The sequence below is a fragment of the Nicotiana tomentosiformis genome, chromosome 10, assembly GCF_000390325.3.
Source record: "Nicotiana tomentosiformis chromosome 10, ASM39032v3, whole genome shotgun sequence".
Taxonomy (NCBI): domain Eukaryota; kingdom Viridiplantae; phylum Streptophyta; class Magnoliopsida; order Solanales; family Solanaceae; genus Nicotiana; species Nicotiana tomentosiformis.
This window is the reverse complement of record NC_090821.1, coordinates 28481720-28508649: the sequence shown is the minus strand read 5'-3', so window position 1 is coordinate 28508649 and position 26930 is coordinate 28481720. Positions and strand designations below refer to the sequence as shown.

The 26930-nt window shown below is 36.6% G+C and overlaps 1 protein-coding gene across 2 annotated transcripts; it reads right to left on the bottom strand.

The window, feature by feature from the left end:
• Positions 1-10387: 10387 nt before the first annotated feature.
• On the bottom strand, positions 10388-19243 carry LOC104100875 (protein ANTHESIS POMOTING FACTOR 1-like). Of its 2 annotated transcripts, none has more exons than XM_033657304.2 (4): positions 18919-19243; positions 18710-18847; positions 18508-18586; positions 10388-10559 (listed from the first exon to the last, which is right to left on the bottom strand). In XM_033657304.2, the coding sequence occupies exons 1-4, from the start codon at positions 19069-19071 to the stop codon at positions 10435-10437; spliced, it is 495 nt and encodes a 164-aa protein (XP_033513195.1). In that variant the 5' UTR covers positions 19072-19243; the 3' UTR covers positions 10388-10434. The 2 variants fall into 2 exon arrangements, with proteins under 2 accessions (XP_033513195.1, XP_033513196.1); XM_033657305.2 differs by lacking the exon at positions 10388-10559 and adding an exon at positions 15525-15883 and having other exon boundaries at positions 18919-19240.
• Between the last annotated feature and the right edge of the window lie 7687 nt (positions 19244-26930).

Genomic DNA, 26930 nt, shown 5'->3' with positions numbered 1-26930 from the left:
CATAACAAGAATGCAAGATGGTGAATTTTCCTAACAGTTCGTTAGCCTCTAGAAGATAAGTACAGACATCTCCGTACCAATCTGCAAGACTCTACTTAACTTAGTCATGACCCATAGAACCTATGAACCTAGGGCTCTAATACTAACTTGTCATGACCCAAAACCACCAACCGGTTATGACGGTGCCTAACTCACTTTCTAGGCAAGCAAAACATAACATAAGCGGAACAAGATAATAGAGTTAAGGGTAATAGTACAAATCCAAGGCCAACGTATATAAATAAACTAGTCAATACATAAAATTTCTCCAAAACAGGTAATACAAAGTCATGAGCTCTACAATAGAAGTACAAGTCTAAGTATACGAAATGATAACATTTTCTGAAGAATAATAACAACAACTAAAATGGAAGGAAATTCAAAAGACTACTTTCAAAATAACCTCGTCTCTCAACAACTCACAGCAACATACATAGCAGCTTATGGCTGGGTCCAAAATCTGGATCTGCATAATTAAGTGCAGAGTTTAGTGTGAGTACAACTGTAATGACCCGACTAGACATTTCAAATATTTTCTCCTTGTTTCCCTTTTTGATTCTTCGCACATGTGTATTTATGGTTTTATGACTTACGAGGTTAATTAGTTTCATTCCGGGAAGGTTTTGGGGTGATATGGATCCTTTGGTTCTTAGCCTAGAAGCTTAAGTTGAAAATATTGAACGAAGTTTGACTTTTGTTAAAACTATCCCGGATCGGTGATTTGATGGCTCCTATAGGTTTGTATTGTGATTTTGGACATAAGCGTATGCCCGGAATTGAATTCGGAGGTCCCTATGTTGATTTGGCTTGTTTTGCCGAGAGTTGGAAATTTAAGGTGTAGAAGTTTCCCTATGTTTTACCGTAGGTTGACTTATTGGCTATCGGTTTCGGAATTTGGATTTTTTACTTGGAATAGCTCCGTTTTTTCATTTAAAACATGTCTGAAAAATTTGGTATCCTTTGGAGTTGATTTGATAGGATTCAGACGCTTGGTTGCATTTCTAGATGTTTTTTAGTTTTCTATTGAAATTCATGTGTTTTTAGTCCAATTCGCGGTTTAAATATTATTTTGGTATTTTGATCATGCGAGCGAGTTTGTATAATATTTTTAGACATGTGTGGATGTTTGGTTTTCAGTTGCGAGGCTCGGGTGAGTTTCAGACGTGATTCAGATTGGATTGAACTCATTTTGGGTTGCTGGTCTAACGCTACTGCAGTTATCGCAATTGCGAGCACTAACCTCACAATTGCGAAGTGAACATGTGAGGGCCAGGTATCACATTTGCGATGCCTCACTCCCAATTGCAAAATGTAGGCTATATTGGGTAGGTTCACAATTGCGACACTCTTGTCGCATTTGAGAAGGAAGCAGGTTTCGCAATTGCGAAGACAATATCGCAATTGCGACTTCCCACATCGGTTGTCAGTGCCGCATTTACGAAGTATCTTTCTAAATTGCGAGGGTTTGTAATTGCAAACCCGGTGTCGCAATTGCGACACCTGCATCTGAACATAAAGGCTGGAAAGTCGGGATTTCACCTCATTTCTCTAATTTTAGAACCCTAAACTTAGTATGAGGCGACTTGGAGAAGGGATTTTCAAATGCAATCATTCGGTAAGTAGTTTTAATCAATTTCCAACTATATTTCATTATTATATATGAGATTTGACATTAAATTTATGAGAAGCAAAGAGAGATTTTGTGAATTTTTGTCTAAGTTTTAAAAAATAAAAATTAGCGATTTGAGAGTCAATTTTGACTCGGATTTGAAAGCAAAGCACATATATTAACTCGTGAGGTTATGGGTAGTCAGGATCTCTGCCCTTGGACCCTGGGTTTGACCGAACGGGCCCCGAGTTGACCTTTGTTGACTTTTGAGAAATTGTGTATAGATCAAACTTTATTTATCGAAATTAGTTTCTCTTGCATTGTTTGTTGATATTAAGTCGTTTTGGTTAGATTTGTGTCGTACAGAGGCCACTCATTAAGGAAAATCTATATTAGAGTGTTGATTTATCCTAGTTGAGGTAAGTATCTTGCCTAACTTTGTGTGTGAGAACTACCCCTTAGGATTTGGATTGATTGAATTAATTGAATTATGTGAGAGACGTGTACACGAGGTGACGAGTGTGTACACGGGATCATATGTGATATTTTAACCGGTTTAGACTCTTAGGCTTCCTTCATGTATTTTGTTGCAATTGTCATATCATGTTATATCTTCCACTTTTTAGCTTACTCTTACATGCTTATGTAACATTGTTAGAACATGTTCTATCTTTTATTATCCAATTGCCCTTATATGCCTTAATTGAAGTTGTTACCTCTCTTATTTTCATGTTATCTCTTTATTTGTTAGGTTATTCTTATTGGAGTTGTTATTATATGATGTCTATTCGTGTTGAGTCATTCTCATGTATTTCGATCTAGTTACTATTTCATACGATCTCTATCATTGCTAAGCTTAAATTATACACTTGAATTGGAAGTTGTTATTTTGTGGAATACCTTCATCTTGAGTTATTGAAGTTAAAGTCGTGAAAGCTATTGACACATTAAGGTTAAAATTGCTGATTATTGAGATATCTTTCCTTGTTGAGTATTTCTCATTCATTTTGCTATTTTGAAGATTCTTGTACACATTGTAGTTGAGCCTTGGTCTATATGTTATGGTAACATCGGCATTGTTGATTTTTGCAATGTTGTGACATATGGACATATGTGGTGCGAGTTGATTATTGTGTTGTAATATTGATACGCATGCGGTGGTATAAGGATATGGGTTGATACGCATGTGGTGTGATAAGGTAGGATTTATACACGTGTTCTAGTAAGAGAATTACTTAAAGCCACGTGGTGAGATAAGGGAGCTAAACCGCATATAGCTATTTCGGAAAAAATATTTTAAAAATAAATGCAAGGCTCACGCGGCGATATAAGGAAAGAATGTGATTGTGACTTGTGAAACATGAATGTGAGGTGTCGTACCTCGGTATGATTCTTGATGTGCATTTATTTTGGTAAGGCTTGATGATGTGATCGGTTGTTGATCTTGTTTCCTTATCTCCCCTATTCTTATTTTTTTATTGTTGTTAGTTATTTGTTGTATTTGTCATATGCACTCTCTTTTTGTCAATGTGTGCTTTATTTCCAATGTAAGTCTTGTACTGGTAAATTGCTTTGTTGTCCCTTTATTACCTTAAATTTCGTCTTTAGCCTACATTACTGTACTGCTTTGTTCTCGTCCATTTCCTCGTTTTTGTCTTTAGACTATATTATACTTTGTTGAGTTTTTCTTTTCTGTCCTAGTAGGTATCTTGACCTGGCCTCATCACTACTCTACCGAGGTTAGGCTTGATACTTATAAGGTACTGTTGTGGTGTACTCATTCTATACTTCTGCACATTATTGTGCAGCTCTAGGTACATCCGCCCGTGTCGGACGCTAGTGATCGACTAGTTATCTCGAAGACGTCAAGGTATACCTTTTCAACGCTCACATGACTTGGAGTCACCTTCTACTTTTGGCTTTATTACTATTTATTTTCAGTTCAGACAGTATTTTCTTTAGATATCCTAAGTGTATTCATGTTATAACTTATGACTCAGTTCCACCGATTTTTGGGAATTATTGACAGTTGTGCCGTTTGAGTTTTAGTATGATAGTATAACAGTTTAATTTGATGTTATGTTGTTATTTCTACTATTTTGCTCAATGTATATTAGGCTTATCTAGTCGTAGAGACTAGGCACCATCACAACGTTTTAAGGTGAGAATTTGGGGTCGTGACAACAACCGATCCCATGTACTCAAAATGTATCATAACTAATCTCGGAGAGGTAATAATAGCAAGAATTATCAATGAAACGTATTAATAACCTGCGCAGTTCATGAATTTCATAAGTACACAACAATAGTACAATCTAATCACAAAACACAGTTAAAATCCCCCTCTGTGCACGAGAGACAATGTACCAAACCCTATATCAATTAACAACCCAGCATATAAAGAAGATATGCAAATAAAACATGTACGCATCCAAGGAGATTTCAAGTAAAGAATAAATATAGTAACCAAACACTGATCAATTTTTCTCAAACCGCGTGCACACTATCAAGAGAGAAACATTAGAGATGACCCTAGGAGGATGGATCCTTATCCAAACGCTACACAGACAACTCACATTCCATATATACCAACCGCACGGACAACTCACATGCCAACTATACGGACAACTAGCGTTCCATCAACCCAGTCTATATTACACAGACAACATATATACAAGATTGCAAATACATGAGCAATGGATGTCAAATTACATATTCCTGGAATGATATAAGTGACATGTTAAGGTGTAGGCATGTGCAAAGTGTACTACCATAGTTCAAATTAGGAGATTACGCCACAAACATAACAATTTAAATGTTTGAACATGAGATCAACCAGCAAATAACCTCTAACATGATTCAATTAGCTCACAAAGAGGTACAAACATAAGAATCATAATAGCATAAATCTTATCAATCAACTCAATGCATATCATAGCCTAAGCACTACCCTGAGCATCATTAATAAATTGGTACACGCACATGGATCAACCCCTCACATGTGCACCGCACATAGCACGTGACATTCACTAATAACTCAAGCAACTAGTGCCTCAAAAAAATTTAGGTAAGATACCTACCTCAAGCAAGCCAAATAAATATTCTAAAAATCCCTCATCGCGTGAATTAACCTTTGAATGGCTCGAATATAGCCAAAAATAACTTAATAACATCCATAAAAGCCATAGGAAATAACATTAAAAATAAAGCTCTGATCTTGATATAAATACACAAAGTCAACAAAAAAGTCAACCCTGGGCCCGCACCATGAAACCCGATAAAAACAGATATTCTAAACACTTATTACATTACGATTCCAAATATATTCATTTCATCCAAATCCGACCTCAAATCGTCTCCCAAATTACCAATTTTCACTCTCCAAAAACCATAAGAAACACCCCCAAATTTCTCCTTTAAATTACATAATCTAGGTGTAATAACCCATGAGGAAAAAAGATCTAAAATCAAAATCAAGTGGATATTACTTACACTTCAATTTGTAGTGAAAACCCCTCTAAACCTCGCCTCTAGTCGAGCTCCACAACTCCAAATAATAAAAAATAACCAAACCCGCGAATTAAATATTTTGCCCAGCAATTTTTGCGTTTGCGGACAAAATACCGCTTTCGTAGAGAAAATCTCGCTTCTACAAGTTCAGTTACCCTCAAAATCATCCGTATAGGCACTCCATCATCCGCTTTTGCACACCAAGCCTCATAGAAGCGATAGAGCTCCTATGTAAGCCCTTCCGTATCTGCGGACTCCTCCTCATCCAGCCTATCTCTGCAACTGTGGCCCCATGTCTGCTTCTGCGGACTTGTACCTGTGGTAAGAACCTTGCAGGTGCGATAACACTATAACATGTATGCCATACAACATGGAAATGATCTAAAAGTCATCTAAAATACACCCGAGACCTCCGGGATACTGTCCAAAAACATAACCTAGTCCCAAAATACAACATAAACCTATTTTGACTTTATTAGTGTTGTCGGGTACACAGTCAGGAGGTTAGTCACCGAGGTTAGTCTAGATACTTATGAGTTCATGGGATCGGTTTTACTCATAATACACTTCTTTACCTTGCGTGCAGATATAGGAGCTGAGCTGCTATGGATGACAGAAGCTTGCATTGATGACGTACTTACTTTCCGTATATAGCTATCACTTGTCCATGGTAGCTTTTGATTCGCACTCTGTTCATGTATATTCTAAATAGATATTGTATTTATATTCATACCAGCTTTGTAAATCTAAATCTTAGTAGCTCATGACTTGTACTACCAATCTCTGGGATATTGTATAGATTTCGGTTATTTCCCTCCTTGATATTATTGATAGCTCTTGTGTTACACTATTCTATGTTTTGCTTACATAGTATATTGGGGTTGGCATCACAATAGGTGGATTTTGGGTTGTGACAAAAGTAGGACCGCCGATTTTGTTTTCCACCCAGGTGTCCAGTAAAATGAGAGACAAAGAGAAAGATTCTCAGAGTCAGAGAGATATAACTAGGGTTTTCTTAAGACCCCTTATTGAAAATCTAAAATATGTGAATTGTAGTGTGTGTAGTGTTTTTATGTAGGTATAACATGTATATTAATATAAAATGTATGTATGTAGTAAAAGAAATTCTAAAAGTGTAGTTTAAGGAGTGGCGAATAAATGAAGAGAAAATGTGTAGGTAGTGTGAATGTGTTCTTGAAGAACAATTAAAGGAGAACGAAGAAAATGTGCAAGTGTGTGAACGTGTGTACAAGTTGTGGAGGATGATCTTCTCTATATAGGCAAAAAATGGTCTTTACCCTCTAGATAAAAGAATTTAGCCCGTGGGGTAAAAGGGTGTCATGTCACCATCACATATGTTGTCACCATTACATGTATTATCACATCACACGTCTTGTCACATCATATGCGTTGTCACATCATAATGTCGTGTCACATCAAATGTTGACAAGACATGGGATTTGATTGGATTTAATTTGTTATTTTGAAATAAATTATACCAGCTTTCATGTAATTAATAAATTGTGCTATAAATAAAAGATGATTATTTAATTAGAAAATAGGGATTGTAGTATTTATTAAAAATGCCAACTACAATAATATTGTAGTAATTATTATTTTTAAGGACAATAAATTGGTAGAAAATCCCTATATTTGAATCAGGGATAATTATTAATAAATTACATTAAAGTTGAGATTGTGCAATAGTACTAACTATTAATGACTAGGAAGCATGTCAAAGTTAATTTAAAAATATGAAGGGCTAAAGTTAGGTGTTAGCAGCTGCCCCTCTTTGACGAAAGATGATGATGTAAGAGTGTTCCAGCAAAAAAATTGACGAAGTAGTCAATTTTATCCCGACTTTGATGGAGTAGGAATGGATGACATGTAGTGGGAGTACATAGCAGATTTTGAAAATTGTGGCAGAATTCTGATTTTCGAGTTGCCTACATATCTCGAGCTTAATGACAATCAGACCGTGTTTACTTCTGGGAAGAGGTTGAGAGCAAGATAGAATGGGTTGAAATGGACTATGACGTTTATTTTTGATTTTTGATATTAATATTGCCCCGACATCGAGCTGTGATGGCATTGGATTTTATTTGACTTAGGGGACTTGGATTACCTATGTGCCTCATGATAATGGGATTTAAGATGAATGATACTTGGGGACATGCAATTTCTATTAAAGAGTTTGACGTCTGTCCTCAAAATCTGCTCCAATTTGATATAAGAGGATAATACCACGTTGTGTCGCGTCTTTTCTATTTGATAGATTTGGTGTGGTGTGGACTATACTTTCGCTTGGCCTGAGAGAGGTACATTGTAATGTGTCAAATGATGCATGTGTATTTGATGCGGGGATGATGTAAATTATTTTTGAAAGAAATGGGGCCCCAGGTTGGAACTCTTGAAAGAAATCCAGGTTGGGTTTCGTCCAAGGTTGTTGGAGAATTTGATTTGAAAGGGATCCTTGCTAGGTAACGGTCCGAAGTGAATAAAGCATTTGACTTTGAAGGTTAGACGTGTTGTGTACCGTTTCGAAGTGATCGGAGCATTTGACTTTAAAGGCTAAATGGGTTGTGTACTATTACACAATTGTCTGATCATTTGTCTTTAAAGGTTAGACGGGTCGTGTACCGTTTTGAAATTGCCAGAGCTTTTATATTTGAAGGTTAGATGGGTTGTGTACCGTTCCGAAGTTTTCAGAGCATTTTATCTTTGAAGGTTGAATGGGTTATGTAGCATTTGGACTCTGTGTTTGAAATGCACGTGTTATAAGGTGGATGCCTGTAAAAGCAAATAGTTACCTTTCCTATTAAAGAAAATTGATGAACATGGGGTTCTACTTGACTCTTGTTTGTTGTTTTTTGCGTTTTGTCAAGAGTATTGACAATTTGAAAAGTAAATAAAGATTGTGGTTTACTGATCTATCACTTCTTGACATCAGTTAGTACAAACAATTATTATTGGGCATAAGAATGCCCACCATTTGCTTTCCTGCAAATCGAGATCAACTTATCGGTAATATCTATAGCTTCGAGTTGTACCTCAGGTATACCTATGCTCGACAAGATTTGTTCTTCTTGCTTCAATCAAAGGTTTTAAATTTTACATATCCTCCTGTTTCAGGTACCCTCACCACAAAGAAAGTCCTAATTTTCCAACATATTTGAAGTATTTTAATTTTTAGGACCTTTTTTAGAAGCACTCTCAGAAGGATGTTCAATGCATGTGATTGAGATACCATATGCTTGGCATCATGTGAGTATACGCTAATGTAAGAGAACTTGGGGTAGGATACTGTAGGTCTTTTTATCATCTTGTAATAGACTTGGGGACAGGTAGGATGTTCATTTAGGATAAAGAGAGACTAACTCCTCTATGAGCACTGCACTGGGTTTGTGTTTTCGGCATTCAAACCATGCTTCAACGCTTGATCTTGTTTTCTTCTATGTCTCTTTATTTTGTTTTAACTTTTTTTGAACTTTCCGAAGGTTCTTCTTTCTTTTTGGAGTTTTTTCTCTCTTTTTGACGTTTTTATACTTTGTAGGAGTTTTTCCTTCTTGTTGGAATTTGTCTTATTTGTTGGATTTTTTCTTCCTTTTGTGAGATCTTCTCCTTGAATTTGTGGAAGTTTTCTCATTTTTTGGTGGGGTCCTCCTTTTGAACTGGCAGAAGGTCTTCCTTTTGTTAGATCCTCCCATTGAATTTTGGAGTTTTCGCTTTCTATTCTTGAAGTCATATCTCTGATCGTCTTGGATTTTGTATCTTTCGCCTTTTTATGTTTGTCACCTTCACTTTGGCTTTAATCTGAAGTTGCACGTCTCCAGTACACTCGAGGAGGTCGGGCCAAGAGAGGGGTAGTATATTTAAGCACAAAGAAAGGTATGGACTAAGTTATAGTTGTCCAAGAAAAAGTCTTAAGACTCAAATGGGGAATGTGAGGGATCAATAATGTCAATTGGTAGGACTGAAAGGCACAATCGGGTCAAAGAAGGCCTACGGTCCTTTTACAAACCAAGTATTACCCAGAATTTTACCTCAACAAACATTCGGGCTAAGGTCTAGATCTACAATGCAATATCATTAAATTTTTATCTAAACCTCACTACACAATGCACATGAAATGATGGGGATAGATTTTTTCTTACGCAAATTGTAAGCATGAGAATTCTTTCCTATGCATACTCCTACTTGTGTTGGTACCAACCAAGTAAAGACTTTGATTTTTCTTTTTTTTCTTTCTTCTTTTTTCGATATTTTGATTGATTATTTTTTTGTTATTTTTTTCTTTTGTTTGTTTTTTCTCTTCTTCTTTTTGTGATTTTGGTTGAAATGGACAAAACCCTTTGTTTTATTTTTATTTTTTTAAAGATGAGATTTTACCCAAGAAGGGTTCTTAATTTTATTTTTATGTTTTTTTAAAGATAGGATTGAACCCAAGAAGGGTTCTTGATTGTTTTTTTTGTGATGGAACCGAACCCAAGAAGGATTCTTGATTTATTTTTCGATTTTTGAAAAATGGGACCGAACCCAAAAGAAGGGTTGCTTACATATCTTGTTGAACCAAGAATCAGGTCAGCGTTGTTGAGAAAGATTACAAATAAAAGAAATATTTTTGGATTTTTATGTTTGACATCTCACGTAAAAGACTTCTAAATAAACAATAAAGGAAAATATATATGTTTATTTTTTGAATTTTTTGAAATGATCTTTTTGTAAAGATCTTTGCTCAATTGTGATCAAGTGGCCAAATTTGACTGACTTGTCCAAAATTGGACGAGGAAAGCCAGACCCGTGACGGGTTACCTGCATATCTTGACATAAGGTCAAGAATCAGGTACACATAATTCGTGAAAGGTAGAATATAGAACGTGTGATTCAGAGGATTTTTATTCTTTTTTTTTACTTTTGTATTTTTGGAAAGAAATGCAACAAACAATAGTGACTGTATTAGGGATATATACAAAATGCAAGAGTATAGACAAACTTGGAGCGTTGCCTCGTAATATCTATGGTTGGATGTGGTATCCTTTGAGGTTGAATAATGGCTCCAGTCAGCAGAGTTGTCCTAGTTGTCCTCTCGAACAATTGTTCTGGGGCTTTTCAATTGTCTGCGGGACAGTCATTGTGGTTGTCTACCACTTGAATATAGGAAGTTTATTGCTACCTTCTAATTTAATGAGGAAACCATTTGGTGACCCCCCCCCCTCCGAATATTTGCCGGGAATAGCTTTCCTATTAAAATATAGAAAAGTGTGAAAGCAGTGAAGTTATGAAAATGATGAAGTTGAGAAGTATGGCTGTATAACCAATAGTACTCCCGTTGTTGTTCTATTGATGCTCCATAATGTCTGATGTCCTATATTATCTCCCGTGAAGTCCCAAGATGATACATCTGCAAAATTAAGAGGAGAAAATATTAGAGTCCATCTCAAACAGTAGTACAAAGTTTGAGAAGATGCAAAGTTTTGCCATGTGGCTAGTGATGTATTTGATTGTGGATGGAAACTTGATGTTGGCGTTCCTTGATGGTTCCGGAGATGATGTTGCCCCTCCTGCGTCCAAAGAAAAATTGCTAGTTCCAAGGAGGGAATTAGCCCATATTGACATGATGTTTTTCTTGTTTTTCCTCTCTTTGTCCGAGCCATACGAGCATGATACCTCGATGTCTGTCTAACAACCTGCCCCTATAGCAAAATGGATTGACTTGTATTGAATCCTTGAATTTGGACAGTAGGAGTCACACCATGGCTCTGTAGATAGATATGTGTAGGAAGGACTTGCATCCCGTATTTATGGATTTAAGTCCCGTGAGGTTGGGGTAAGACTAGTATAGTACTTTGAGATTTGGAGTTTAGGTAAAATATGGTTGTCGCTCTTTGAAGACTTCTAGGAGGTTGAGAGCGTCATTGCACTATTCCAAAAAACTCTGCCCTAGTTTTATGTACTGAGAAAATTATTTTGGAATAGTTGAAAGACTGAACCCTTATGCAGGGTCACCTACGTACCTTGCCAAGGCAAGAATCAGGTCAAAACGTGATTCGCGCCAACTACTGGAATTATGAGATATGTATGGTGGCTATGCATGGGCAATTGTTCTTACAAAAAGAAGTGTGGCTAAGGATGAAAATTCTAGGGGATGGGTGGAGACTAGTAGCTCTTGAGACAACCATTAGCATAGCATATGGACAAATCTTAACTGACGTGTCACGACCCAATTCTACCATAGGGGTCGTGATGGCACCTAGTCTGTAAGACTAAGTAACCCTATCACATAATGATATTCAATCAAAATATAACAACTTCAAATTTAATAAAAACTGCAAAATGTGATAATACAGCCAAACATGGATAAAATAATCAACTTCCCAAATTTCGGTAGTACCTAGTCATAAGCTCTTGATGGAATACATATAAAGCCTCAAGAGTATGATACTGTTTGAAATACATAACAACTAGAGATAAAGTAAAGAGGTTAACTCCTAGGCTTACGAATGGAACAACATGGATACCTTGAAGTCTCCAAATAGCTCAAGCATGCTTCTCTAGTGATCTGCTCTATCAGAAGTACTGTCACGACCCCAATTTTCCACCTTAGGATGTCGTGATCGCACCTAATCTCTAAGACTAGGTAAGCCTAAAATTTAATAATAACTTAATAGAAATAATCAACAGAAATACTAAAGCAAGACTGATAAACTCATATAAACTTCCAAAATAGGATCTCAACAACACTCTCCCCAAAACCGATGGAACTGAGTCTTAAGCTCTACAAAATAATCTGGAATATCTACTATATCACTGTCTGAATAATAAATACAACAAAATGAAAGATAAGGGTAGGTGACTCCGAGGCCAACAGACGTCGAGCAGGTATACCTTGAAGTCTCCAAAAAATAACAGCAATCATTCACTAACGTCCAGACACCTACTAGGACATAATAAATAGAACAAAATATAATAACGAGAAGTAATGGAAAGCGGAGAAATATGTAATATGAAACAAATCAATAACACAGACTAATGAAAGGAATTTAAGCATAGAAATAACATAAATGAAACAATTGAAAAGAACCACCATGATCATATACGGACAAAAATTGATAGAACAAGAAAGATAAAAAACAACAAGTGTTCCCACCAAATAACATCTTTGCGACATGAGATAAACAACAAGAATCACAACAAGGTACCGCCTTGTGTACAATAATAATCACAATCGAGGTACCGCCTCGTATATAAAAATAATAACAACCGAGGTACCGCTTCGTATTTACATTTCTCAATTTCAATCAGAATCTTTCTTTATACCTCCGTATGAGCCTTACATTCAAATAATTTTGAAAATATTTTTGCTCGAAATAGCTACACGCACTTTAGCCCACCTTACAACGCCGCGTGGCTTCATGTAATTACCTTACAGGTAACACGCACATAAGTTCCACCTTTTGCCGCCGCGTGTCCATTAACCCCTATCCTTATAGCACCGCATGCGCGTCAATATCACATTACAATAACAACTCGCACCACAAGTTCTCATATGTCACAACTTGTCGAAAGTCAACAATATCTATATTTCCACAACAATAGCCCATGGCTCTACCACAACGTGTACAAGAATATCAAATATAATAATGAATATAAATTCTCAACGAGAAAGATGTCTTAAATATTAATACTTCACCTCAACGTGATAACGGTTTTCACAACTTTAACATCAATAACTCAACAAACTTCAAATAAGGATAATCAACAATGAAAGAGACAACATGTAACAAATGACTTCAAATAATGATAATCTACAATGAAAGAGATAACTTGTAACAATGAATTCAAGTAATGATAATCAACAATTAAAAGGGTAGCCTATAACAATAACTTAAAATAATGATAAATCAAGAATGAACGAGGTAACATGTAACAATGAGAGAGTCAACCAATTCAATTAAAGCATAAGAGCAAAATATCAAGTATGATGTGATCAGGTATTAACAAAGTCATTTAAGGCATGTGAAGATACACTAGCACAAATAAGAGTAGATTGATTATGAGAATTTAGAACATGATATGACAATTCAATTAAAGCAAGGAAAGAGTCGAAGTAGCCAAAATCGGTCAAATACCACGTACAACTCGTGTACTCACTCGTCACCTTACATACACGACTTTCACATAACACAATGACACAATCAATCCCAAATCTTAAGGGGTAGTTTCCCTACATGCAGTTAGGCAAGATACTTATCACAACTAGGCCAATTCAACTATCGATAATATCTTTTTCCCTAAAATTTGCCTCTGCACGACTCAAATTTAACAAAAATCGACTTAATATCATCAAACAACGCAAGAAAATCAATTAAAATAGATAAAGCTATGATCTTTACACTTTTCCCAAAAAGTCAACAAAAGTCAACCCAGGCCCGCCCGGTCAAAACTCTGGTCCAGTGGTAGATTCGGACAACTCATGACCCCACGAGTTCATATATGTGATTAATTTCAAAATCCGAGTCCAAATCGACTCTCAAACTCAAATTCTTATTTTTCAAAAACTTGACAAATATCAATATTTTCACAACAATAGACCATGGCTCAATTAAAATGTATACAAGAATATCAACAATAACAATGAATGTGAATTGCTCAATAAGGAAGATATCTCAATAATTAATAACTTCAACTCAATGTGATAATGGCTTCCACATCTTCAACACCAATAACTCAATAAAAAGATATTTACAAAATAACAACTTCAATTACAAGTAATTCAACAATTAAGGATGTAACAAGACAATAAGGAAGGCAATAACTTTAACTAGGCATATAAGAGCAAAACAACAAGTAAGAGATAGAACAACTATTAAACAAGTCAAATAAGGCATGTAAGGATAGAATAACACATGCAAGAATAGGTTAACAACGAGAATTTAAAACATGATATGACAATTCAATTAAAGGCATGGAAAGAGTCCAAATATTCCAACCGGTCAAATACTACATATAACCTGTGTACCCGCTCGTCACCTTGCATACGCGGCTTTCACAAAACACAAATGACACAATCGATCCCAAATCCTCAGGGGTAGTTCCCCCATACAAAGTTAGGGAAGATACTTACCTCAACTAGGCCAACTCAACCCTCGAAAATAGGTTTTCCCCTAAAATCCGCCTCCACGCGATTCTAATCTAACAAAAATTGACTTAATATCATCAAACAATGTAAGGAAAAATAATTACAATAGATAAAGTTATGATCTTTATACTTTTTCCAAAAAATCAACAAAAGTCAATCGGGGGCTCGCCAGGTCAATACCCGGGTCTAAGGGTAGATTGAGACTACCCATAATCTCAAGAGTCCATATGTACGATTAGTTTCCAAATCCGAGTCCAAATCAGCTCAATCACGTTAATTTGATGTTAAATCTACGATATAATCATGAAATATAGATGAAAATTAATTAGAATCACTTACCCAATGTTTGTAGATGAAAATCCATTCTCCAAATTGTCTCCTACCGAGCCTAGGGTTCTAAAATATAATAGAATGATATGAAATCCCGACATACTAACCTTTTGTACGGTTGCAGATGTCACAATTGCGAACCCTCGTAATTGCGAAGAATTCCCCGCAAATGCGACAACTGCCCATCCTAGAGGGACTTCGCAAATGCGACAAATGGGTTCGCAAATGCGAACCTTGTCCCTTCGCAAATGCGAGTCGCAAATTGTAACTACCCAGCTCAGGCCTAATCTTCACATGATACCAAATTTTGCGGACAAGTTCTAAATAGCGCAACAGACCTATTCCAAGTACCAAAACAAAATAACAATCCCAATAGCCAAAAGTCAACCTACGATCAAACTTCTAAACTTCAAATTGCCGAATTTTGCAAAACAACACAAATCAACCTACGGACTTTCGAATTCATTTTCGGGCATACGCCCAAGTCCAAAATCACTATGCAAAACTATCGGAGCCATCAAAATAACGTTCTGGGATCGTATTCACTAAAGTCAACATAATCAACTTATACTTCTAAGCCAAGAATCAAACGGTCCAAATCAATCTGAAATCTTCCCGAAACAAAACTAATCAACCCTGTAAGTCATACAACCAAAAACACACATGTGTGAAGCATCAAAGGGGGTAACAGGGCATAATTACACAAAATGGTTGTTCGGGTAGTCACAAGAACCTGGATATATACAAAAAATATGCAGAAGCTTAGTATGAGTACACCATGTCGGTACCAAGTAAGTATCAAGACTAAACTCGGGGAAGTAACAAAGTTCAAGTCATATTATACTCACTAGCCAAATAACCTATGCAAAATATCGAAAGAACACTAACAACAGAATATATAATGAAGACAAATATCAACAATCTCGTAGAGTGTGTAATAACAACTCAATGTATAATAACCCATATTTGCCAACAAAATAGCAAATAGGAGTAGGGCATGGGATAACATGTCAAGTTCAACTAACAACACATAAAAATACAAAACATAAACTTTTAAGAAACAAGTATGCTATCAAAATATCAACCCCTTTTCAATACATAAACAACATCAATAAGACACCCCCAAATTATCACACAACATCATCAACAACGCCACCCTTATTTTGTGTTACATGCGCATAATCCATCCTTATCTCGCCGCTTGTGCATCACAATGAAATGACTCCCTTATGTTTCCACATGCGCATCTCGCCACCCTTATATACCACAAAAATATCAATCAGCATGCACAACATGTCCGCATATACCACACTATTACAAAACAATAATACTCAAAGTGTCATCAAGATATAAGCTCAAAACATATCAACAAAGTGCACACGGATATGATAATAACATAAAAGTGCGGAGGGGTGTTCAACAAATAAGCATGACTATGGCTAAGTCACATGTAACAATCATGATCATGTAATCACAAAGTGGTTTAAGAATTTTCCATTTAAGTTACATAATCAAAATAAGGCATATTAATATGCTACGGCCTAATCCAGTCATAAACCACACATAGCACATATGTGCTCATTACCTCATATACACGTCGCATTTCACATAACATGAATAAACAATCAACGCTAAATCCGAAGGGTTATTCCCCACACAAGATTAGGAAATATATTTATCTAAAAAAGCCAAATCAATACTCTAGAAATCTCATTCCTCTCGAATCGGCCTCGAAACATGTCAAAACTAGCAAAAAAATCAATAATATCAAACACGGCTATAGAAATCGATTCTAATTAATAAACCTCTGATCTTTATCAAAAATAAAAAAGTCACCCAAAAAGTCAACAGGGGCTCGTCTTCCGGAACCCAACAAAAGTTAAAATTTTCAAACATCCAATCAAATAAGAGTCCAACCATACAAGTTTCATCCAAATACGACTGGGAATCGGGGTTCAAACCCCCATTTTTTATTTTAGAAAAGTTTTGCCAAAATCCCTAATTGTCTTCCCTTAGATCATCATTCAAATGCTAAATTCATAGATGGAATCATGAATAATAACCAAATCCAAGTTAAGAATACTTACCCCAATCCAGATCGTTAAATTCCCCTAAAAAATCGCTCAAAACCGAACTCTCAATCTCAAAATATGATAAAATAACTCAAACCATAGAAATAGAATTATTTAGGTTAGAAATAGACTTATTTAGGTCTGCCCAGGGGTACCATTCGCGATCGCGGGACCTACTTCACGATCACGAAGCACAAACCAAAGCTGCCTCAAAAGACCCTACGCAAATGCGACCAATTGCCCGTGATCGCGCTTCACTAACTCTAAAGCCTACGCGAACGCGACGCCCATCCACTAACACCAAGACTAACGCAAAGATTCAGCTTCACAGTGCATACCCTATGCAATCGCAAACGCGAAGATTCAGCTTCATAGTGCTCGCGATTGCAACCTCTACGGCGTAAATGCGAAGGGCAAAGAGATTCCAGCCATAAAACACTCTCCGCGATCGCGATGAACACCAGCACACTAGAAAATCAGCAACTCCAAATGTGGTTGAAATGGTCAGAAACCCATTAGAAACACACCCGACGCCCCTGAGACCCCGTCCAATGACACCAACCAATCCCAAAACATAACATAGACCTACTCGAGTCCTCAAATCACACAAAATAACATCAAAATAACGGATCATACCTCAATTAAAGCTTAATGAACTAATCAAAATTTTCAAATTCCAAACTTATGCCGAACATGCCTAAACAATTCGAAAAGACCCCAAATTTTACACACAAGTCAGAAATCACTATAGAAACCTAATCTAAGACTCGGAATCCCAAACGGACATGGATAACCACAAAGTCAATAATGGGTCAAACCTATGAACTTCTAAACCTCCAAAATTGTCAACTTACGCCAAGTAGAGCCAAATCAACCTAGGAACCTCCAAATCCAAATCCGAAAATACGCCTAAACAAAAAATCACCATCCGCACGTAGCGGAACTATCAAAACTCCAACTAAAGATCAAACGCACTCAACTAATTCATCTGGCAGCCTGCTACAGTCCACAAGCATAAACGCCAGGTAAACCTACCCACTGAGGCTGGAGCAAAGTGGGTTTATAATGATCGTTGTAGCAAGGTTTAGAACATGAGAAATCCAATTTGTTACTCCTACACCTCAACCACTCTGTCACTCCCTTGCGGACAGTGCATTTATTTCTTATCACAAAAGTTGTTGAAAAACGTAACAAACTTCCTTTGTGCACATAACATCGCTCTCGATAAGTCTTGAAATTATTATGTTAGATACTTATACCGCACAATATTGACATATTATCTCAATAATTAAAGGCAATATCACACAAAATTGGTATATTATCACAAAATGGCACTTTCATTTCCGAAAACTTTGGAAACCAAGAGAAAAAAGGTCTCGGAAATTTTAGCTTGGACTACACTCTGGTGTTAAAAATTTCAACAATTTCAATCAACATCCCATCAACTACACAGACTCCCAGACAAATCAGGGCTTAACAGTTTACTTGAACATATAAATTGTCTCCCACAAATTAATAATATGTTTTCAGATAAATAAAAGCTTTTTAAGCTGCGTTACAAGGAAAGCACCGATATACAGCTTACTATCTTATCGAAAATCTCCAAGTAATACAGACAGCTAAATTTTTTTTATCACATTCACTTTCAAATAAGCATTTGATTTGCTTGAGATCAAGACCTCGGCATGCTCAGGGTAAACTTACGGTATCCTATCACCAACCCACTAAGTCTAATATCTAAGTCCCAACAATATTATAGGAGAATTTTTCTACAGTCAATAATAAGCTCAAAGAATTTAATTTAATACCTGAAACAACATATTGGCCATCTGGTGTAAAGGTTGCCTCCATTGCTGTCGGAGAGGGATCCAGATTAAACCCACACCGCTGCGCCTAAAATGGTTGAGTCTTTTAGTGTTGAATAAGTTCGTAAAACATCATGGAAAATACAAGGAACAAAAAAAGAGAATCTAGAGCAGACAGAGGAAAGAATTCTGATGGAAAAGTAACCTTCTCTCCTCCATAGGCGTCAAGGACATAGATGCTGTTACTAGTAGTTGTTAAGAGCATTGATTTTCCATCATTGCTGAATTTTATGTCACAAACCTCAGCTGTGTCTCCACCAACTAGGAAGGTATCAAAGGGTCCCTACATATCATAAGATATGACCAAATTCATTATCTGTAATCTTAAGCGAGCTGAACTTTAGAGGCACAAACCTTGTCGTACGCCCTTGAATCAAACAATTTGACGGCACCCCCTTCCATTGCCACTGCAAAGACAAGGCCTTGTTGGTCATAAGCAACTGCAGGCCTACCTCTTAGACGCAAAATCCCCTGAAAACTACAAGGGTGAGCGTATATCACAAACATGTGTTTCAAGCGGTAGAAGTTTGACTAGCTAGTAGTACCAACTGCTGGTCTTTTCTACACTAATGAACTAATATTTGTGAGAGCTCACAAATGCTAATACATATCAGCAGATTAGCACCCACCCTGCTTGAGAGTAAGTAGGACTAAAGGCATAGATTATATATGTTTGCTAGGACACATAAAATATCTTGTGTGCTTTATTATAACAAGTGAATAGATAGTATCTTCATATCAGTCATGCATGCAAGCAAATGGGAATAATCTGAGGCTATTTCTGCCACAATGTCAAACCATTGAAAGGTTCACGGTGAACTTGGGAGTACGCGTCTATTAGTGGTAGGCTATCGAAATGTTATGTTATAATCGCTGGAGAATTAACATCCGAGATCATTAATTAACATATAAGTTCAAGCTTGAAGAGTATTGAGGAATAAGAACTGATTCAGAGACGGTTCAACGATATTGGTGGCCTAAAGCCAAATCTTAATTTTTTTTCTTTTTGTTTTGTAAAGATTGTGTTTAGACCATCTTGTACTTATCTTGCCAAGGCACTGGGCTACCTGCTAGCTCCTACCATCGAGATAACTCTACTCACCGAAGCTTCGACAATATTAACATCCATGGTTAAGATAATTTTTTTATAAGTTCTCATCATCTAATTATCTCACTTTGCTAAGTACATGTTAAAATATAATCATACATTCAGAGTAGTTCAAGCCTAATGAATTTAAAAAGTGGCTTGATCCACTCTTTATAACAAATATCAACTCTAAAAGATACTACTACAAGAGACTTCATTTTTATTTTTTTAATTGTCAATAACGTCATCAAATTGTTCTTTTTTACATATTGCATATTTATTATAAAATTCAAGTATTTATCGAAATAACCTCTTATCACATTCCCAAAAAGAAAAAAATAAATCTAGTTTCTTTTTAATAATGATAATAATTTTACAATATATGTAGCTGATTTTGTGACTCGCACAATTGGTTTTCAATAAATACACTTCTTTCAGTTCGATGACTACCTAGTAATCTAAAATAACATTCGGATAAAATGCAGTTATGCACTAATGTCTGTTCCTAAAGAACAAATTATCCTTCATTAAAAATCTCGTTCTTGCATGAAGACATGACACCAAATAATACTTTTAAGTTGTGCCTAACATGATATAACAGTTTTAGGAAACGGCTGCAGAGATCATAAATGGGAATCACAGTTACAACTTGCGAAACACTCGGTATGATAAAACCTTTAACTAGCAATTCCTGAAGTTGTTCCTTTAATTACTTCGACTCAGCTTGAGTCATGCGGTACAGTGGAATAGATATGGGCTAAGTACCCGACACCAAGTCAATACTTAAAATCAATATCCATATTCCAAATACATCTGCTGGAAACTGTCACGACCCAAAATCCAACCCGTCGTGATGGCAGCTAACCCATCCCGCTAGGTAAGCCAAATAACAATAAAATACTATATAGTGATAACGATAAGAGTAAAAAAAAATGAAATAATTGAATTTTTATACAACTCCTAGGGACTGGTAGTACAAATCATGAGCCACTAAGACATAGATTTACAAAACTAAAATGAAATAAATACAATATATGTTTGAAATATACATGAACCGAACTCGAATCTAAAGCTACCAAGGACAAGTGGTAGCCATGACTGGAACACAGGTATATCTTCAATGCCAATCCTCGTCATACACAGCAGCAACAAAACCAAGATCTATACGCAAGGTGCAGAAGTGTAGTATGAGCAACCGACCCCATGTACTCAATAAATATCGTAACTAACCTCGACAAGTTACAAGAAGCAAGAACTATAAATGATACTCATCAATGCATGTATAGTCCATATTTTCAACAAGTATAGAGCAACTATATGGTCAAATCAGGAAAATCTCTGGTATAACCGCTTTGATGCTCAAAATATTTTGTTTAAAGTGTTTTACTAAGTCAACAATCCAACATATAATAAAGATATGCAAGTACAACAGGCAACAGTCAAGTAAATTACAAATAAGGGTGAAATGTAATAACCAAATAACAATCTGTTGCGGCGTGCAACCCGATCCAATAATCATTAGCCAATAGGTCTTGTTGCGGTACACAACCCGATCCAATAACAGTAACCAGCTCTCCCAGAGCTCACATCAACCAGAAACCCGTCGGTTTATAATAATCCGCGTGTACACCATTAAGAGAGAAACATGAGAGGGTGACCCTAGGGTAATGAATCCTTATCCACATGCAAGCATAACCAATTCAACGTGCTACCAGCCTAGGTGGTCACAGGCTCAAAATCATAATCCACCCGGCAAGGTCTTAGGCTCAATGTGATGGATATGCCCTGCATGGTCACAGGCTATATCATAATCCGCCAGGCGTGGTCACAGTCATATCAACACAATCCACCCGACGTGGTCACATATATATCGGCACAATTCGCCCGGTGTGTTCACATGCATAATAACACAATCCGCCTAGCGTGGTCACAAGCATAACAACACAATCCACTCGGCGTTAGGGCTGGCAAGTGGGCCAGTTCCGGGCCTAAACGGACCAAGTGGGCCGGTCCAAACGGTCCCGGGCCCGGTCCCGGGCAGGTCCCAAATTGAACGGGCCAAACGGACCTGGGCTAAACGGGCTTTTTGTAAGTACCGGCCCGGGATCGGGACCGAGACCGGGACCGTTTGGTCCCGGGCTAAACGGTCCCGGCCCGCGGGCTAAACGAGCTAAGTGGGTCCAACATATATATGTTTTTTTTTAAAAATTAAATAGATATTAGAGACAAAAGGATGTTAAAAAAATATCTAAGGCAATTCTTTGTAAAAATTATTATAGAATTGTGACCTAAATTTTATTTAACATCCTAAATTTTAATATTCAATATTTAATATCAAATATATATAGTATATAAGATGTATATATAGTATATATTATAAGCTATATATACATCTTATATACTATATATAAGATGTATATATAGTATAGTATATATATTAAATGTATATAATATATATATTAAATGTATATATATATATATATATATATATATATATATATATATATATATAAAAAGTAATAAGCTATATATACATCTAGTCCAAATCATATCACATAGAAGCAAGTATACAAGAACACATGTATAAGATGAATAATTATCATATTTTATTCATCTGGACTGGTGTAATAACATACTAAAGTGTAGGCATGTGCAAAGTGTGCTATCATAGCTCAAATCGGCGACTTTATTGCCGAAATAGAAATTACCAAGTTTATTCAGGGAATTAGCCTCTTCATAATCTCAAACATGGCTCAACTAGTTTACAACAGTGATATAAATATGATAAACATTATAGCTTAAAGCATAACAGTCAACTCTAGGCATATCATACCCTAAGCACTACCCCGAACATGGATAAATACCATGGTGCTCGCATATGGGCTCAACCCCACACATATGCCCACCCATAGCGCGTAGCTGTCACAAATAATAAAGGCCACAAGTGCCTCAACCAAGATTAGATAAGATACTTACATCAAACAAGTCAAGATGTCACGCCCCAAAACCGAGGATTGCGACTGGCGCTCAACCGAGTGAACCCGACCGAGCAAGCCTGTTGGATTTCATTCTACCTAAACTCATCCATGAATAGAGATAATACATATTATCATTAATTAGACAAAAATGTGTTCATGTCTACAATACCAATTAATTTCCAATAGTTTCATCATTTTTAAAGTCTCAAATGGACAACTAATACATCCACAACATAACATAGTTTGTCTTTCCCCAGCACCAATACACAACCCACATTATGTCTACGGAGCCTCTATAGATAAAGAAGAGTATAATGATAATGCCGGCAACAAGGCCCTCGCTATACCTCAAACAGAATACACAAAGTACAAAAGATTCATGACCCCAGAATGATGTGGGGCTCACCAAGTCAGCTGGGAAGAAGGTGCACTGCTATCACTGACCAATATCTCATGCTGTGGAACCACCTGTATCTATTGAAAGATGCAGCACCCCCGGCAAAAGGGATGTTAGTACTGTCGAATAGCACTAGTATGTATAACTAAACACCCTCTCAATAGAATGACAAATAATACAAATAAGATTATCATAATATCAATAAAAGCCTTAATCAACATCAAACCTCAATTTAGGATCAAGACAGTGTTCAAATTAATTTTCATATCTCACATTGGGAGATTTTTAGTATTGATATACCATTGTCCACAATACCATTATTCATAATACCGGTATCACCGTACTCTTAGCACGGAGTCCGATCACGACCTGATCGGCTAGGCTATCTCATTAGAGACATTAACCACAATTTCTCTCAATATAAATACCACCGTCTTTACACGGAGTCCGATCACGACCCGATCCGCTAGGCTATCCATTAGGGATATCAACCACAATTATCATTTCAATTATAATTTCCAGTATAATCACCACAATGTGTGCGGCATGGTGTCCGATCACGACCCGATCGGCTAGGCCGTCTTATTTGAGACATCAACATTTTTATATCAATCATCACATTTCATAATACTTGTACATCTTTTCATTTTATTGGCACAAGTGGCCATAATTATAAGATCATTCTTGGCACGTTGGCCATATTCAGTATTTCATGCTCACATTATCAATTTCAAATATCATCCTCATCATCAACAACAAACACAATTCAAATCAAAGTGTGTAGTACACATGTGAGCAATTTAGAGTTTAATGCACATAGAGATATTTCATAAAATTTGGCATAATAGCCTTCATTTGCACTTGACTTAAAGTCGAAATATTATTAATGCACAGCCCATATTTTAACACATCCTCAATTGGTAACATAACATGAATAGAGCATTTGGGATGCTTGTTGAACATATATCTTTCAACCCAATCTTACTCGGAATTGCCAATTTCAAAATGAATCACTCGGGACTTACATAATTTACATGAATATCGTGGGATTCAATTCTAAGAGAAGAGTTTAGCCAACATACCTCACTTGAGATTCCTTATACTCTAAATGTTCCGAAGTTCTTAGCAACTTCAATCTATTGTAGAAATATAACAAATTGAATCAAAATTAGGAAGATGATCATGGTTCGAGCTCATTTGAGCATTTTATCAAACACTAAGTGTGAATTAAGGTTCCAAGGTCCTTTTATGGAGAATTCCATCAACTCACAACCCAATCTTTACCATTTTTAGCTCAACAATCTTCCTACACCCTTTGATAACACGTGCATGTAAAATAAACAACTCTCATGCCCAAAAATTATCTTGCTAGTTACCCATTTTCAGAAAATTTCAAAATTAGGGTTTAGGGTGTAGAATCTTACCTCTAAGTTGAAGACCTAGTGAGCTTCCCTTCTTAATCTTCCAAAACTTGAGCATGAATTGAAGAAAAATTATTGAAGAACACCTTCTGTTACACCCTATATTTTCGTACGTAAAAATGCGTCGTAAGCAAACTAATGTAGGACAAAAAAATGAGATAATATTTAAAAGTATATAAAGTAAGTTAATCATGTTACCTCTGAGGTTACAAATATTGAAGATCATGAACAACAAGTACAAAGAGGGTTGGACAGTTCAGAAGCTAAAGCAATTAAATAAAACAATGTTTCATCGAAAGTCGACAAGTTGGAAATGTTATAACATGTACCTTTGGGGTGAGACTAGGGTGATTAACATGATAAGGAGATTATGTTATGATTTATATTATTTGTATGACATCCGTGTGTTATGTTTTGATGTCAAGCGAGTTGTGGAACAAAAGTCGATGAAAGTCATCACAAGTTACATTCATAAGTTTTACTGAAACTTTGGGTCAAATGTAACTGCGATTTTCTCCCAATATACTTAGAGTTATGGTGTGTTCCACCCATCAAATTAAAGATCTACGAGTCTATTTTCCAACGCATTAAACTGTTTGTCAATACGATATCGGAGTAGAGAGATATGGGCATGTTTGCGATACTGCACAAGCTGCTAGGTGACAAGTAGGTGTGTCACCTACTTGCTTAAATGAAAGCCCAAAAATGGGCCATTTCGGGTCGTCCAAAGAGGCCTTTTAAGGGCCTATTTTCTTCATATATTAGACTTAAAATAGAGCATAATAACCAGACATAAGCTCTGCAAAGAATCCTCCCAAAAATTTTCCACAAACCCTAATTGATTTTCTCTCCCTTTCAAGTTCCAATTGGAGGTAAAACTTAGAGTTTGAAGAACCAAGATAGGAGCTGAGTTATCCAACAAATAAGGTGAGTTTACTGCTCTCTTTCATCCATTTTTTCTGCTGTAAATTCATGGTAAGTCGTTCTATACTTGTAAGAACTCACGGGACGGTGATCGGAAGCCGTGAGTTCGAGTTATTCACTTGTAGCGGACTGTTTTGTGGACTGTTTTGTGTTGCTGTTGGGCTGCGTGTTTTACTACTATTTTTTGGAGTTTTGGAGGAGGAAGGGGGTTTATAAACACCATATAAATGTAGGGTGGTTGGCTGGTCGTTCGTCATAACATTTTTGGGTCGTTTGACACTACTACGGTGGTCGTTTTGTGTACGAAGAGATTGGGGTGTGTTGGGCTGTTTTGTAGTATTTGATGGTGTATATAGGGCTGGAAAATGATGTATATATGTTGTTATTGTTCTGTTCTTGTATTGTTGGTGTTATCTTGAAGTTGGAGGAAGGGCATATTATAGGGGAGATGCTGCCCGTTTTAATACAAAATAGGTTTGTCGTTCGTTGTGCGATAGTTGTACCTTTCGTAACTTAACGATAGTATTATTATCATTCTTGTAGATTAAGGTGCGAAGAGGTGAGTTCAACTTGGTGATTGGAAAGATTGTGATAAGGTATGTTAAGTCTAAGCCTTCCTTCATTTTGGCATGATCTCGTAGCTACATGTGTTAATAATGAGACAAAAAGAGAAGTTTATATTCATGAATTTATTCACACTATTCTAGTCTCATAAGTTACAATATTATTCCTTATCGAGATTCTATATTCAATTTAGTATTGTCTTCTTCCAGTCAAGAGAGCAACAAGCCTATATATACAGTATTACAGTATTTTCATTACCATCGAGCTATAATCGATGGGCAGGCCCCTATTGGGCAACCTCTGATCAGATGGAAAGTTATATACCGAGCCTACTGTGGCCGAGCGCCTATGAGCGAGCCCAGCATGGTCGAGATACATAGCCTAGTATGGCCGAGCGCCTATGAGCGAGCCTACTATGGCAGAGCAGTTATATATACCGAGCCTTATAAGGCCGTACAATTATTTTACTTACTATATTGAAGGAGTTGAGTCAGTATCAGCAGGTAAGTATATCTCCAGATCATCTTTGACTCCCAGTTAATTTCAGTTATCATATTATCAGTTCAGTTTCAGATTTCAGTTATTTTATTGCCTTACATACTCGGTACATTATTTCGTACTGACGTCCCTTTTTTGGGGGCGCTGCATTTCATGCGTGCAGGTTCAGACAGACAGACGGGTAGACCTCCTCAGTAGGTGTTTCCCGAGTTCCGCCTGATCGGTAAGCTCCACGTCTTTCGGAGTTGCCAGGTCTAGAGTTTTGTGTACATCTTATGTATATCTGTATATATGTTATGGGTAGGTCGGGGCCCTGTTCCGATCACAGTACATCTATCAGTAGAGGCTTGTAGGCATATCCTGTTGGTTAGTGCAGTATGTTGGGTTTGTATAAATTGGTGGTTTGTCAGCTGTAGTAGCTATGATGGCCTTGTCGGCCTAGCTTTATATTGATATTTAGTTAGCGCTAGTTTCCATTCAGTTTTATATTTTGCTTC